Source organism: Artibeus jamaicensis, unplaced genomic scaffold (genome assembly GCF_021234435.1).
Source record: "Artibeus jamaicensis isolate MK-2021 breed Jamaican fruit bat unplaced genomic scaffold, CSHL_Jam_final contig_1715, whole genome shotgun sequence".
NCBI classification, from domain to species: Eukaryota; Metazoa; Chordata; class Mammalia; order Chiroptera; family Phyllostomidae; genus Artibeus; species Artibeus jamaicensis.
In genome coordinates, this window is record NW_026521335.1 from 1193527 (window position 1) to 1209263 (window position 15737).

Below are 15737 nucleotides of genomic sequence, written 5' to 3' on the forward strand. Positions count from 1 at the left end.
TTTTTCTAGTCTTGTCATCCAGGAAATAGGCTAAAGTTAGGTGTTCCTATGTTACAGGAGAATATTAATATTCTGAAGGATATAAAAAATAAACCCCAGAGAGAACCTCTTATATATGCTGATAACAGGTTTGTCTCAGGTTTGAATAGGTATCTCAAAGTATTGGGTTGGCCAAAAAATTTGTGTGTTTTTTTGTGCAAAATAAAAGACATATTTTTCATTTTCACTGATAACTATTGATATATGTATTTTTAAAAATATTTTTATTTACTTTTAGAGAGAGGGGAAGCAAGGGAGAAAGAGGGAGAGAAACATCAGTGTGTGAAAGATACAGTGATTAATTGTCTCTCACATGCCCATGACTGGGGACCCGGTCTGCAACCCAGGCATGCACACCAAGACCAGAAATTAAACCAGTGACCCTTTGGTTTGCAGGCTGGCTCTCAATCCACTGAGCCACACCAGCCAGGGCCGATTTGTGTATTTTGACTATGTCTGCTATCTCCTGTGTGATACAATGTTGATTGTTTTCAATGTCCAGTTTTGGTCACTGTCAACCCCAACTGGTCTACTGTGCTGGTCTGCCCATCCACAGAGCATTGTCCAGCAAGAAATCTCCAGCACAAAACTCCACAAACCATTTTCTATACGTTCAATCCGTCACAGCACCTTCACACACTGCACAAATCTTTTTCTGGGTTTCTGTTGCATTTTTACCTTTCTCGAAATAATAAAGCATAATATGCCAAAAAAGTTGCATATTTTCTTGCATCTTCAATGTTAAAATGGCTACACAAAAATTCACCACTTAGATTGATAAGTTCTTCTTTTAATGCATGCTAATATGATAGCTGTCACAGTACAACCTAACAATTGTTTTGAAGTTAAAGATAGCTAAATGCTACCAGAGCCATCTACAAAAGACAAACAAACATGCTCTGGCTGGCTGGTGTGGCTCAGTGGATTGAGCACCAGTCTGGGCTAGGTCCCTTGTGAGGGCCATGTGAATAGAAACCACACAGTGATGTTTCTCTCCCTCTTTTTCTCCCTCCCTTCCCCTCTGTCTGAAAATTAATCAATCAGGTTGTTTTTTTTTCTAAGATTTTATTTATCTTTAGAAGGGAAGGGAAGGAAAGAGGGAGAGAAATATCAGTGTACGGTTGCTTTTCTTGCGTCCCCTGCTGGGAACTGGCCTGCAACCCAGGCATGTGCCCTGACTGGGAATCGAACAGCGGTGGTATGGTTTGCAGGCCCATGCTCACCATCCACTGAGCTACACCAGCCAGGGCCAATCAATCAGTTTTTTAAAAAATACTTTATAAAACAAATTTCTGGCCAACCCAGTAATATGTGGTAGAGAAACAGTGAGTGTATGGGAGTCATGCTTATTTGTAGCTTGGGATTGTTAGCAGCATTTGGGGCATTTTCTTTTTATATTTTCCTTCTAGTGTATCTCTGCATAAGCATAATATACTTGTAGTGAGCTTGAGTTAAAGTGTGGGGTGTGGAATGATGTTAGTCTGAACGTCTGGGACTGTTGAGTGGTAGTTTAACAGGAAAAATGGGTTATAAAGTAATTGTTCAATTATCTGTGTAATTATTTGTTACAGAAAATTTATGTAGATAAGGAAAAATAGAAGTGAGGAAATTAACCTAACCCCCTATCCATGGTGGTCATATTTTAACATTTTGGTATAGGATCTTCTGCACCTTTTCTATGTGTATAAATACAGTGAATTTATAAGTAATTTTCAAAAATATGGTACTATATACTTTTTTTGCCCTTTCCAACAACTTACTGTGACATTCTAGCCGTAAATAAATATACCTAAAAACAGTGGTTATATGCTCTTCCAGGGCGTCCAACCCGCAGGCCACATGCGGCCCAGGATGGCTATGATGTGGCCCAACATGATATCGTAAATTTACTTAAAACATTATGAGATTTTTTTGTGTGTGATTATGTGTTTTTGTGTATTTAATGTATGGTCCAAGACAACTCCTGTTCTTATGTGGCCCAGAGACCCCAAAAGGTGGGATATCCCTGAATTCCATTTTATTATTACACCACGGTTTAGGTCAGCAATTACCTACTGTTCATTTAGATTCTTTTCCAATTATGTTATCTCTTCAGTTATAGTTATTATGTACAGTGTTGCATTAGATATCTTTGTATACACATTTTTGTCTACTTGACTGTTTCCTTAGGATAAATTCCCATGTTCAGGTTAATTCGAACATTTTAGTTTTTAAGGCTTTTTGTTATGTATTGCCAAATGACCCTTTAACAGTGGAGGGAAGAGCCTCAAGTACAACATACACATATTCTTTCTTAAAAGATTAGAAGCCTGCATGCAAAGGAGTTTTAATACTTAGAATATTTTTGCCAATTTGAAATCACTCCATAGAGAAATGATTTGGGTTGCAAGTGTTGTAACCACTCTTGTAATTTTTCTGCCAGAACTTCTCTTGCTTTTTACTGACTGCAAAAAATCATCTCACACTTCAATGTGGTGTTGGGGATCAGACCAGGTCATGTTCATAATTTTAAGCTTTATAGTTTTTTTAAAGATATGCTTATTCTACTGTAAGTAAATACAATCCCAGAATTAAGTGATAACTTTTCTGTTTTTCCTCATTTAGGTTTCAACTTTCTGTGCTGTGGGGTCAAGAGTCAGAGAGGTAGATCTGATGCGAATCTGTACTGAAGAAGCATGAGCTTGCAGTAACTAGCAGCCAACTCCTCTTCTCCATAACAATCGCAGATTTTTTGTAGTAGTAGTAGTAGTGCGTGGTCTTCTTCCAAGAAGGCCGTGGATCTCTTATAAATAAACATAATTTACTTAAGCTCCCATTTCCCTTTGCCCTCTCCAAAAAAGATGCTATCTTAACATAAAAGTATCTCTCAGTTTCATGGTTAATTAGTCAACTCTCTGTTTTTGTCTTCCCATGACTTCATTTTCTTTTGTTTAAGTAAATGAGCCTCAGTTCTTTTCCCTCTCTGCTTTACCTCTTATTTCCCCTGACTCTTCCTATTTTATAGATGGAGTTTCATAATTCACAACGATAATTGCTTATACTTATAGAGTATATATTATATGTTAAGTGCCATATGTGACATTTAATTTTCCTAACAGTCCTATGAGATGCATGTTACTATTTCTCCACTTTATAGATAAAGTAACCAAGGTCTTGAGAGTTTTAATAAAACTTGTTGGAGGTTATGCAGTGAGTAAATGGTAGATCTCATATTCAAACCTAACAAACGTAGGTGTTCTGATTTCAGAGCTCACATTCCTACCCACTATGCCATTATTGCTCCCTTGCTTATCTGAAAGTCTGTGTGCGAACTAACTTGACTTTAAACCAAATTAAGTATTTATTGTTGAATGGGTACTGACTGAACCAGTAGTCCTCAGTGAAGGAGAGAATAATATAGAAGGGAATGTAACTATTCTGACTTTAGCTCTTCTTTAAAAAGCAACAAAATTCTGACCTCCATTTGCCATAATATGTGGAGTTACTGATCATTCTTTCAGAAAATATTTTACAAGTTAATGTGGATTTATGCCAAGAATCGGTAACTGATTCCCAAGTAAATTCCAAGATCCCTGAAACTAAACAAACCAAAGTTTGCCTAGCAAATGCCCTCTTTTTGTCATTGCACATTCAGTAATTCTAAGCCTTATGCTTTTAATAAGAGCAAGTCATGGTTCTTCATACACCAAAGGAAAACTAATCTGAGATGAAAGGTCTTTTCCCCCACCTCTTGTAAAAGTGGCTGAGTTCCTACCACTAAGACAAAATGATACTTTCTACTACTAGCGAGGAGCATAATATCTGTGAAACTGAAACTGCTCTTTCAAATATCAGAACCTGAAAGTCAGTTTCTGCTCCTCTAGAATACTGACATCATGTGGTACAGAACAAGGATAATCTCAACTAAAAAAGTGAGATCTATTTTTCCAGTGATATTAATGACTGTTGTCAGAGGAACAGTGTTATTACTGTTATTGTTATTATAACTAACTTGAGAGGAATTGAAGGAGGAGGACTCTGCTCTTAATCTTCTACCAGTGAATAAAAAAAAGTAGATTTCTTTGTCCCAAGGGAAGGGGGCATAGTCAAGGGAAGAAAATAGGCATTCATATTGTCCATTAGCAGTTCTGAGATTGATTTAATTTGTTAGAGCATTCTAGTTCCCTTGGTGCTTTCTTGTCCTTCCTAGACACTAGTTCACCAGGAAATGAAAACAAAAGATTTGAAAGAAAGAGATTTGAATTGGGTGTGAGGAATGTGGATACCGATTCTGGCTCTGTCACTAGCTTTGCTCTCTGATTTTGAGCACATCCTTTTTTTCTGTGCTTTTATCTATAAAAAAACAGGATTAGACTAAAAATCACAAAGGCCCTTTCTGAATTTCTTGATAATTTCTGTTTTTTCTTCATAGTACACATAGTTGTTGAAAATGGGCCAGTAGCTTCACTTGTGGTTGAAAGAGCTAAATTCTCAACTTGTTCTATATAAAAATCAACTTTCTCGAACCAACTGTAGATTTCAGCCAGACTGAGCATCTCCAAGCCAGAATAGAAAAAAAATTCTCAAAGTGAGTACACCCTTGCTTCTCTGGGTCTTTTACATTTTCTTCTTTCTGCAGAGGAACTAGGGCTCCAAATTACCTTGGTTGGTATAAGTTACTGGAACCATTGTTTTTTCTGATGCAGCCTGTTTGTCAAGGCTTTATTTTTTGCTTCCAGTAGAGCAGTACTGGTTAGTTGTTTACAGTGCTTCTTGGTTCAGGGCCTGTTAATAAGGAGGAGTCCCACAGACATGAAGGAAATAAACTATGGACATGAATTAGGAAATTGTGTAATATAAAAAAAACCAATTTCTCTATTACAACTTCATCCTGGATGCCTTACTTTTACTAAGAAAACCTTTCAGAAAGAAGCCAGCTCAGATAAAGAAGCTTGATTATCTAGACTTGCTTTCTTTTATTTGGTGGTAAATTATAAAAATGTTCAGACATATACAAAATATAAAAAATAGTGTAATGAACCTCCATTATCATCAGCTAGCATCAGCAGCAATATTTTGCCAATCTTGTATCTATTATTCTTCATTCCCCCACCTTCACTCCCTGGAATATTCTAAAGCAAACCTAGTCTTCATGTGATTTCACCCATAAATACTGCAGAAAGTATTTCTACAGATGAGGACTCTATTTAGAGGGGAGAAGGAGTTGTAACATTACCACAGCACATTTGTCACATCTACAAAATTAACAAAGGTTATTTAATTTCTTCTCTCAAGGTTTCTGTCTCAGAAATGTTTTTAGCTTATTTTCTTTTATTTTTTAAAAAATTTAAAAGACCTTTTACATTTATTTTTAGAGAGGGGGAAGGGAGGGAGAAAGAGAGGAAAAGAAACATCAATGTATGGTTGCCTCTCATGCCCCCTTCTGGGGTCCTGGCCTGCACTCTAGATATGAGCCCTCACAGCCCAGCACTCAGTCCACTGAGCCACACCAGCCAGGGCAATTTTTAGCTTATTTTCTAATCAGCATCTAAACAAGTGTCAGATATACAGTATGTGGTGGATATGTCTCTTAAGTCATTAGTTAAAACAATTCCCATGCCCTATAGTATTGTTTTGAGGGCCACATGAGATATTCGTAAGCTTTTAACATGCTGTAAAAATATACATTGTTTGGTCAGTGGAGAGAAATAGCCTTTCTAAAAAAGTATCAGCATTTCAGTTTAGTCTTATAGTCAGGATTAAAGTGAAATAGGAAAATGTGGAGATGCCCAAGTGATGGAGAAAAAAGAGATATTGTGAGCTCCTCTTGGTCAGGAATATATAACTCGTCCAAGAGTACCTAGCATAATTCCTGACATGTAACAGAAAATCAGTAAATAGTCATTGAATAAGCGATTGGAGGGGAACTGAATAATTCTGCATTGAACTGGTGCTGAGATGCGTTAAAATTGAGCCAGTGAGGAGAAGCTGGTTAGGACCTTCTCTGTAGCATTTGTAGTTAAGCTGACAGCCTCTATAACCTATTGTTGAGTAATGCACTCTCCTTTCTTGTAGCACATGCCACATTTCCTAGTGTGATCTAAAGATAATATAGGCATATTGATAATAATTCTTCAGAGTTTTGACTTAGAAGGTGAGAGGAAGCTTCCCAAAGTCCTTGGGAAAAAGCATTTTTGTTTGTTTTTTCTGGAAAAAAAAAAGTAAATGTTAATGTTGGAACTCTACTCCTCACTCAGTTTTCCTACCCCAAAAAAGGATGATATATGTGGATCATGGATATGGATTATAAAATGATAGTATATACTTTTAAAGACTTTATTTACTTACTTTTAGAGAGAGGGGAAGGGGGAGAGGAAGAGAGAAACTTCAATGTGTGGTTGCCTCTCACACCCCCCCAGCTGGGTGCCTGGCCTGCACCCCAGGCATGAGCCCTCACTGGGAATCCACCCAGTGACCTTTTGGTTCAAAGGCTGGCACTTAATCCACTGAGCCATGCCAGCCAAGGCTTTTCTTTTTTTAAAAATACTCACCTGAGGACATGCTTATTGATTTTAGAGAGAAGACAAGGGAGGGCGAGAGAGGAGGAGAGAAACATATGTGAGACAGAAACATTGATCCATTGTTGGTTCTCGTATGTGCCCTTATCAGGGCTGAACCTGCAACCAAGACATGTCCCCTAATGGGGAATCAAACTCAAGACCTCAGTTTCCTGAACTGTGCTCCAACCGAGTTAAACTGGCCTTGATGCTGATTAGAGTTTAATGAAGTTCTAGGTAATTGAACATTAAACTTTGCTGTGGACTCAACTTTGTTCTTGCATTAGAAATCAAATATTACAACATTTGTGTAGCACTTTATGGTCCATAAAGTACTTTGAATTTAGCTTATCTAATCATATAGCCTAATATAGGTTTCTTTTCTCTTAAATATAGAAAACAGTTTGCCTGATACACAATAACAGGGATTTGAACCTAGGGCTTCTGATTTTTAAATAGCTCAGCATGTTAACTTGTTCTTGTCTAAAAGGTTGTAAGATATAAAAGGATCAACTATTTGTTTTTGTTGGTTGACTCCTTAAATTTTGCAGTAAGTCAGTAATCAGTAATCTCAGTCATTCAGCTTTAGCTCAGGGTTCCCGTCCTCATTTGCCTAGTCTTCCACCCAGCTGAAGTCAACTTTATTGAAGATGAAGCATCCTACCAAAGGTGTAGATTATTGGGCTCTGCTGTTTTTCCAGTTTTCTGGCTTATTTTATGCAGCATGTCTTCCTAAAAGCTAGGTAATGATTCCCTTTCCTTCTTTTTGGGAGGAAAAATGAAAACCATCTTGTTCCCAATTTTTTGCCACCCTGACTCACCATGAGGAAGGAAATTTTGATGTTCTGCTTATGGGTACCAGAATTGCTTGGTCTGTGGCCTTTGTACTACTAAGTGCTATTTCAGCCTCTCATCCAAGCCCAGCTATATTCTGAAATTCTCAGGGCGCTTGACCATTTGTCTTTAACAGTTACAATTGGGCTTTACCGGATTGCCCTTAATCCCATACGTGTTGTTGCCCCTCACCATTAATCCTTAAAAATGGACTGGGGTTTTCCTACTTTGGTACTGACTTATGTTATTGCGTATTCATCCCATTTGGACTCTTAAACTTTTTAATTTTCTTTAATATATCTAATCTTTATTCCTTTCAAATTCTTTAGAGCTAGATTGAAGTGATATATCAGTAGCCTTTGAAGATAAAGGCCAACATTCTCTAGTATGAAAAGGGAAGGAAGGTCATTTTCCTGAGTGATCATGTGTCTCTGATGTGATCATGGATGAAGGTTACGGGGATGGTAAACCCTTAAGAATTGACTTAACCTTTCAGAGTAGATTTTTTTCTATAGATAAAGTCTTTTAGTCACTTTCTAAACATCACTATTCTTGAAATGTTTCCTGAATTTAAATGGATAAAAGTCATATATAATGAGATTTAACTAAACACTTACCTTTGCATAGCTGCCCTGATTAAATATTTAGTGAGTCAGACTTACTTTAGTAAGTAAAAGTAAATGCCAGCAATTCCTGTTGAGTTTGCAGCAGAAATCAAGATGAGGCTGCAGGGATGCAGAATCAGCTTCCGCTTGCACTGAATGCTTTTTCCTTATTTTGACATTGCATTTTTCTCATCCTTAGCTTCTTTTTTTATCTCCTGATCAACTCTTTACCATTTTTTTCTAATATTATTAATGGAGGGTTGAAACACCATAGATATGCTCTAAAATTTCTTACCCTTTTAGTTCTACAGGAAAATTTTTAACCAAGCCCCAAACTTTCCAGTTAGTGTTGGGTGTTTTTCTTATGCCCTTTCTCTTTCAGCCATTGTATCAGAGACCTTCTGGCTCTGATGGGTAAATATATCAAGAACAGATCTATTTCCCAGAAAAAATATGAATACTGGAGTAAGAAAAGGGACTAGAACAAAAGGGAATGTGCTTACGGATACTGTGAGTACGAGGGAGGAAGGGGAAAGGACATTTAAAATCTCTATCTGAAAGATATCACAGAGCAAGAGGCTCGGTTTGACTCACTGCTTGATTGTTTCAGTGTGCAGGATAAAGATGTTTGAGTGTGTGTATACACACTTAGGATTGTGTTTTTGTTTCTTAACAGCATGTGGAGCCAAGAGAACCATGGCATCTGAGGTAAGTTTGTTATTGATATAGTGGTTCTAAAACTTTAATTCTGGAATAGAAGGAAACCTATTTACATCTTTATTTTCCTCCCACTTGAGTCTTGGGAGCTAGACAGGGTTCTTATAGTAAGCTAGAAATTATACAACTCTACTATTATTGCAGTTTATTATGGGTATTACTATAGTACATTTTTAACGTACCAGATGCAAGAGTAAGTAATGTTCCTGAGTGTCCTGCATAGGTATTCTTAGTTAATCTTACAAACAGATGAAAGTGAGGATTAGAGGTTTTGTAATTTGCTCAGTCACATAGTTAATAAGTGGGATTGATAAGTGTGGGATTTAAACCCAGACCATCCAACATTAAAGCCCACTCTTGTTTCGCTATTACTCTATTGTTTTATTCTCTTGTTTTGCCTTTTGTTCTACAGCTACAGTGAATTTCAATAACTTCTTTTAATCATACAGGAGCTAATGTCCTAAGTGTTTCCTTTCTGTGCAGAATATTTTCCATTTGCTTAAGTTTTTTCCCATGGAGTATTTACCAGCCCTCTTCTTACTTCTTCCCTCTCTCCTTGGTTTTATGACAGGGCCTCAGAATGTGAGCCCTTTTGTCCTGGATTTTAAGCTTTTCTCATTTAAAAAAAACACTGATTTATTTTTTAGAGAGGGGAAAGGAGGGAGAGAGAGAGGAAGAGAAACATCAATATGTGGTTGCCTCCCGCATGTCCCCTACTGGGGACCTGGCCCGCAGCCCAGACATGTGTTCTGACTGGGAATCAAACTAGCAACGCTTTGGTTCACAGGCCTGTGCTCAGTCCATTGAGACACACCAGCTGAGATGACGCTGTTCGCATTTAAAAAAAAAAAATCTTCCAGGATCCGTGAGGTTATATGCAGAGGTTTTTCTGGCACTAAGGGCCTTAGTAATATCAGGTCCTAAGATCGTGACATTCTATTTTCACTAGTCTTTTGCCTTCTGCCTCATTAACTTTATGAATATTGACATCATGAAGAATAACCTTCCTGCCTGTTGTGCTGGCATTTTGGCACTTTGGAGCCTTCTAGGACGTATTCTATTGATTTTACTTCCTTATTTCAGGGCCTGGTATGTGGGTGGAAAACAAAGCCACATCGAGTTCTCAGGAATCTCATCAAGGCACTGAGGCTCCTACCCTGTGTCAGAGGAGTCATCTTATTGCCTCAGCCTGTTAATTCCTGGGTTCACAGTATTAGCATTTGTCAGTGGTGAGATCATTTCTCCAGGTGAATTCAGTTTAAGCAGTTAGTATTCAGATTGAGTTGAGGATTAGAAGGGTAGTAATTTCTGAAAGGAAGCTGGTGAAAAAAGAAGGGATCAGTGGAACTGCACTTGTAACCTGTCTTGCTTTTGTGTACCTGTACCTGTTTGTACTGTAACAATACTCCAAATTTACTTTCTGTGTCAGCATTCTGAGGACCAGAGATGAAATAGGCATCCCTTTGAGTTCTCTTCTGTGTTCTTCCAGCCAGTTAATTCACTGGGAAGCAACACTGTAGCTGTGTGTTTGCAAGGGTGGGTCTTCTGAAGGTTTTGTAAATATTCATAACCTAAAAAGGGTGTGTTGAGTGTTATGGTTTGTTTTGTTCTGATGTACCCTCACGGTAGCTGTTTGGCATGTTATGTGGGAATTACATGTTAATCTTGACTCTTCTTTTTCTAGGTGCCTTATGCCTCTGGCATGCCTATCAAAAAAATAGGCCACAGGAGTGTTGATTCCTCAGGGGAGACAACATATAAAAAGGTGTGTTGGGTAGAACCCTTTCGTCTTACTCAAGGAAGGGGTAGTTCTGTCAGGAAGGGGTAGTAGTTCTGTTCCCTTGATATTACTGTCCATATTCTATCCTATTTCTGGGTATCCTAAGCCTTTGCACAATAGCGTCGTCATACAACTTGGACTTTATTTATTTATTTTAAGATTTTATTTACTTTCAGAGAGAGGGAAAGGGAGGGAGAAAAACATCAATGTGCAAGAGAAACACAGATCCATTGTCTCTTGTTCACCCCTAACTGGGGACCTGGCCTACAACCCAGGCATGTGCCCTGATTGGGAATCAACCTGGCAACCTCTCAGTTCTCAGGCTGGTGCTCAGTCCACTGAGGCACACCAGCCAGGGCACAACTTGGACTTTATTTTTATGGACAGAGAGGAAGGGAGGGAGAGAAACATCAATGTGTGGTTGCCTCTCGTGCGCCCCCTTACTGGGGGCTTGGTCCGCAACCCAGGCATGTGCCCTGGCAACCCTTTGGTTCACAGGCCTGTGCTCAATCCTCTGAGCTACACATCAGCCAGGCATAACTTGGACTTTAGAGTTTACTTCACAAAGGGTGAAATGGGTTAATTTCTCATCTATATGTAATTAAATTGAGAATGTTCTTAGTGGGTAAATCTGGTGAGGGATGCCATTTCACTGAGCTGAAGAAATTAGGTTTCCCTGTTAGATATAAACATGTAACAAGCTTCCAAGACCATTCTTCCCTTGTTACAGGGAACCACGTCTCTTGAAGTCTTTCTGTCTTTCCTCTCATGCTGGTTATACATAAAAATCAAGGCCATGTCTCACCCAGCCTGGTGATACAGAGATAGACAGCAGGTCGAGTGTTTTTCTTCTTTTTTTTAATTTTAAGAATGTAGTTTCAGCTGGTGAATAGGGTCTAGAACAGCTGCTTTTTGAGCTTTCTAATGGATTTAAAAGATAGTAATAGCCAAGAGCAGAAAATTGAACTGATGAAGGGAAAACAGGAGGAGAAAACATCCTGGGGTGACCTTGATTCTTCATATCTGGACTGTTTGGAGATGCTTATACTTCTCCGGGGACAGGTGCTCCTATTTAGCACCTGTAGCTTGTCTGATACAGGGTGTGCAGATTTCTTGGAGTCATGTTTCTGGCCCACATAAAATTTTCTTGTGTCTGTTCTCTGCCTTTATTGTATTGTCCCAAGTAATGCATTCTCATTCTCTGGCAGGGTCCTGACTGTCCCTAGGAATGGGCTCTGAGGCACATGTCAATTCAACAGACATTTATTGAGCTCTTTTTATGTGCTAAACATTGAGACAAAAAGTTGAGTTTCTAGTCTAATTGGAGAGGCAAACACTTAAAAACACTAATTATACTTTTAATGCCCAGTGAAGAGTAGTTAGAAATATAAGTAAAATATGGTGAAAGTTAGGGATGAGGAAAATAATGTAGAACAAAGCTGTCTAATAGAACTTTCTACAGTGATTGAAATTTATTGTATGTATCATCCAAAATGGTAGCCACTAGTCATACTTCAATATGTGGCTAATAAGACTGAAGAAGTGAAAAATTTTTTAAGATTTTGTTGTATTTATTTAAATTTACTTATTTATCTTGGGAAGGGAAGGAGAGAAGGTGAGAAATATCAATGCGTGGTTGCTTCTGGTGCATCCCCTGCTGGGAACTGGCCCCTGCTGGGAACTGGCCTGCAACCCAGGCACGTGCCCTGACAGGGAATTGAACCGCGATGTTTTGGTTCACAGGCCCTTGCTCAATCCACTGAGCTACATCAGCCAGGGCTATTTTATTTTATTTTTAGAGAGAAGGGAAGGGAAGGAGAAAGGGTGAGAAACATCAATGTGTGGTTTCCTCTTGCATGCTTCCTACTGGGGACCTGGCCTACAACCCAGCATGTGCTCTAGACTGGGAATCAAACCAGTGATCCTTTGCCTCGTAGGCCTGTGCTCAGTCCACTGAGCTATACTAGCCAGGGCAAAAGTGAAATTTTTAAAATTATTTATTGATTTTTTTATTTTTAGAGGGGACAGGAGGGAGAAAGGGAGAGAAAGAGAAACCTCAATTGGTTGCTTCTCAGGCGTGTCTGGATTGGGAACTGAACCCGAGGCCAGGCATGTCCCCTGATTAAATCAGCAACCTTTTAGTTTACAGGTTGATGCTCCAACCAGCTGAGCCACACCAGCCAGGGTGAAGAATTTTAAATTTAATTTTAGTTAACTTAAAATGAAATAGCCATATATGTCCTGGTAGTGCTGTATGATGCAGCTTATGGCAGTGTGATATTTTTCCATGGAATCAGAATTCTAGATTTTAAGGGTTTTGATCACAGTGATAATTTCTGAGAGAAGTATTTAGATTTAGAATTATCTGAGTCTTTGGGCTTCTTCGGTTAGGAACTCCCCCCCCCCCCCCCCCCCCCCCGCAACTCTGTTGTTCTTAGAACACCAGTCAGGCCCTGCCTTAGAGGACGGAAGCTTCTCTAGCTGGGTAGATACTCAGATTATCACTTAATTTTAATTACATTCTATATCAGATGAATAACATTTTTGGAGCGCCCCAGCTACTGGGGGGAAGGAGCTTTTGGAGTGAGACCTAAGATTGTTTTCTCAATACAGTGTATCTTCTAAATATAGATATGGATAGGAGGGAACACCTTGCTTAGCTGAGTCTGGCTGGGCCAGTCCCACCTTTGCTACTCTGTATCGTCAGGCCCTTTCATTTTTGCCAGGCCAAACTGCAGTGGAAAGCATCAGGGGTGGGGAAACTGGATTAGTCTGAACTACTAGGACAGTTGTTTTCAAGTGCTCCTTCTGAGTTTTTACTACTGTGATCAGATTTATTTATTGTTATTTTATTGATTTTAGAGAGAGAGAGAGAGAAACATCGGTTTGTTGTTCCATTTGTTTCTGCATTCATTGGTTGATTTTGTATGTGCCCTGACTGGATAGTGAACCAGAAACCTTGGTGTGTCAGGATGATATTGTCACCATCTGAGCTACCAGGCCAGGGCCTGATCAGGTTTAATACTAGAAACTTGCCTCTATTTCCTTTTTGTTTTCAGACAACCTCATCAGCCTTGAAAGGTGCCATCCAGCTAGGCATTACTCACACTGTGGGGAGCCTGAGTACCAAACCAGAGCGGGATGTCCTCATGCAAGACTTTTACGTGGTGGAAAGTATCTTCTTCCCCAGGTACAGAGGTTAATGTTCACGATAATGTCCTGGAAAGTGTGGCTTTTTCATGTCAAACTCAGGGCAGTTTTAGGGGTTCGGGTCTAACTTAGACCTCTGTCCAGTTCTTAACCAGGGTGATGTGGGACCCTGGAGTGTGGAGAGCAGCTTCTGTCCTTGTCTGTTTCCGAGAGCCTCTGGCCTGTAGAGTGAGTCCTAGAAAACGATGCCATGCATTTGGGTAGAAGGCATTGTTGTTCCCTGTGTTCGTGTCTTAATCTCCATGTTGTACTTTTTGTCCCACTAAGTAACTGACTCGTGTAATCTCTCTGGTTCTCTCAGGAGTGATGAATTGACCCATCTCTGGGTGACTCCCAGGGTGGACAGAGCCCTGGGTGACCACAAGTGGTAACTTGTGGTTTCTTCTATTTAACCCCACAGTGAAGGGAGCAACCTGACCCCTGCTCATCACTACAATGACTTTCGGTTCAAGACCTATGCACCTGTTGCCTTTCGCTACTTTCGGGAATTATTTGGTATCCGGCCTGATGATTATTTGGTAAGCTTCCGCATCCCATAACCCTGTGATTTCAGTGTTAGAGGAATACTCCTAAAGGGAGACCCTCCCTCTTCATAGCCTTACTCTAGTTTTCTTTTGGAACAGAATTGCATCTGTAGTTGATTTCTGGTTGGGTAGATCCTGGTATTTATGAACTTCTTGTTCTTTTCTTTCTGGGCCCCAGTACTCCCTCTGCAGTGAGCCACTGATTGAACTCTGCAGCTCTGGAGCTAGTGGTTCCCTCTTCTATGTGTCCAGCGATGATGAATTCATCATTAAAACAGTCCAACATAAAGAGGCGGAGTTTCTGCAGAAGCTGCTTCCAGGATACTACATGGTAAGGAGAAGCGGAGCACCAGCTATGTAGCCCACTCCACTGCTGGACAGGGCTGGGGGGCCTGTCTTCAGTGGGGGCAAAACCATGTCAGGGCTTCTGTCTTAAGAATATAATTCATTTTTGTGATTTCACCCCATCTCTTTACCTCTCTGTGGCTGAAAGGGGTTTTGTTTATGTATCCTATTTTAACTGTTATTTGGCTTAGACTGTCCTACCCAAAGGCCAGATTAAATGATGATTTTGTTTTCTGTTCTTAGTTCAGCTCCTACACTGAGGTATGAGGTTGATTACTTCTCTTGATAATACTCTATCCAATCTTATTCTGACCGATTGCTCTTGGAGGGTCTGGAGAAGTTAGGAAACTCCTTTGTCTCCTATTTTACCCAAGAATATACTATACCAAGGGCCAAGAGTTAAGACTTTTTTGGCACCTTATTCTCTTAAAACTCTAAAAGAATATATCCGTCAAACGTTCAGCATCCTGACTGATTACTGTATTGGAGGGTCTGTGGCTCAGCTTGGTGATGATCCTATCATTAGATGCATTGGGACATTTTAAACAAATAGCAGTATGCGGTGTGGGCTTATGAACAGACGGAATGTATCTGAATCCCAACTAACAAATGAAGGAAGGTGGGTGGCAGCGTTTGCTCTTGACTTTCACTGAAAGTCAGTTAATTTGCTCTCCTACTTTTTGTTTTCATGCCCTTAGAACCTCAACCAGAACCCTCGAACTTTGCTGCCTAAATTCTATGGACTGTACTGTGTGCAGGCAGGTGGTAAGAACATTCGGATTGTGGTAATGAACAATCTCTTACCTCGGTCAGTCAAGATGCATATCAAGTATGACCTCAAGGGCTCAACCTACAAACGGCGGGCTTCCCAAAAAGAGCGAGAGAAGCCTCTCCCCACCTTTAAAGACCTGGACTTCTTACAAGACATTCCTGATGGTCTCTTTTTGGATGCTGATATGTACAATGCTCTATGTAAGACCCTGCAGCGTGACTGTTTGGTGAGTTTGTCAGAATTCCTTCTCTCATAGACACCAAAACTCTCAGTCACTAAACAGCTTGGTTATTCTTAGGCATCAAATTTGTGGGAGACAGGACTCCATTCCTTTACTTCGTATGTCCCAGATTTCATTTGAAATAATTTTTACAT

The 15737-nt window shown here is 39.6% G+C and overlaps 1 protein-coding gene across 5 annotated transcripts in view; it reads left to right on the forward strand.

The window, feature by feature from the left end:
- The window catches only part of PIP5K1A (phosphatidylinositol-4-phosphate 5-kinase type 1 alpha), a 42162-nt gene that overhangs the window by 13657 nt on the left and 12768 nt on the right, over window positions 1-15737 (forward strand). For 3 of the 5 annotated variants that reach the window (XM_053670321.1, XM_053670312.1, XM_053670301.1), the window contains exons 2-8: window positions 2644-2682; window positions 8691-8722; window positions 10416-10496; window positions 13571-13701; window positions 14122-14239; window positions 14424-14576; window positions 15289-15588. In XM_053670321.1, the coding sequence (XP_053526296.1) occupies window positions 2644-2682; window positions 8691-8722; window positions 10416-10496; window positions 13571-13701; window positions 14122-14239; window positions 14424-14576; window positions 15289-15588 (854 nt within the window). Of the gene's footprint in view, window positions 1-1144; window positions 2034-2643; window positions 2683-8690; window positions 8723-10415; window positions 10497-13570; window positions 13702-14121; window positions 14240-14423; window positions 14577-15288; window positions 15589-15737 lie in introns of those variants that run through there. The other 2 variants (XM_053670303.1, XM_037126224.2) reach the window with 2 other exon arrangements.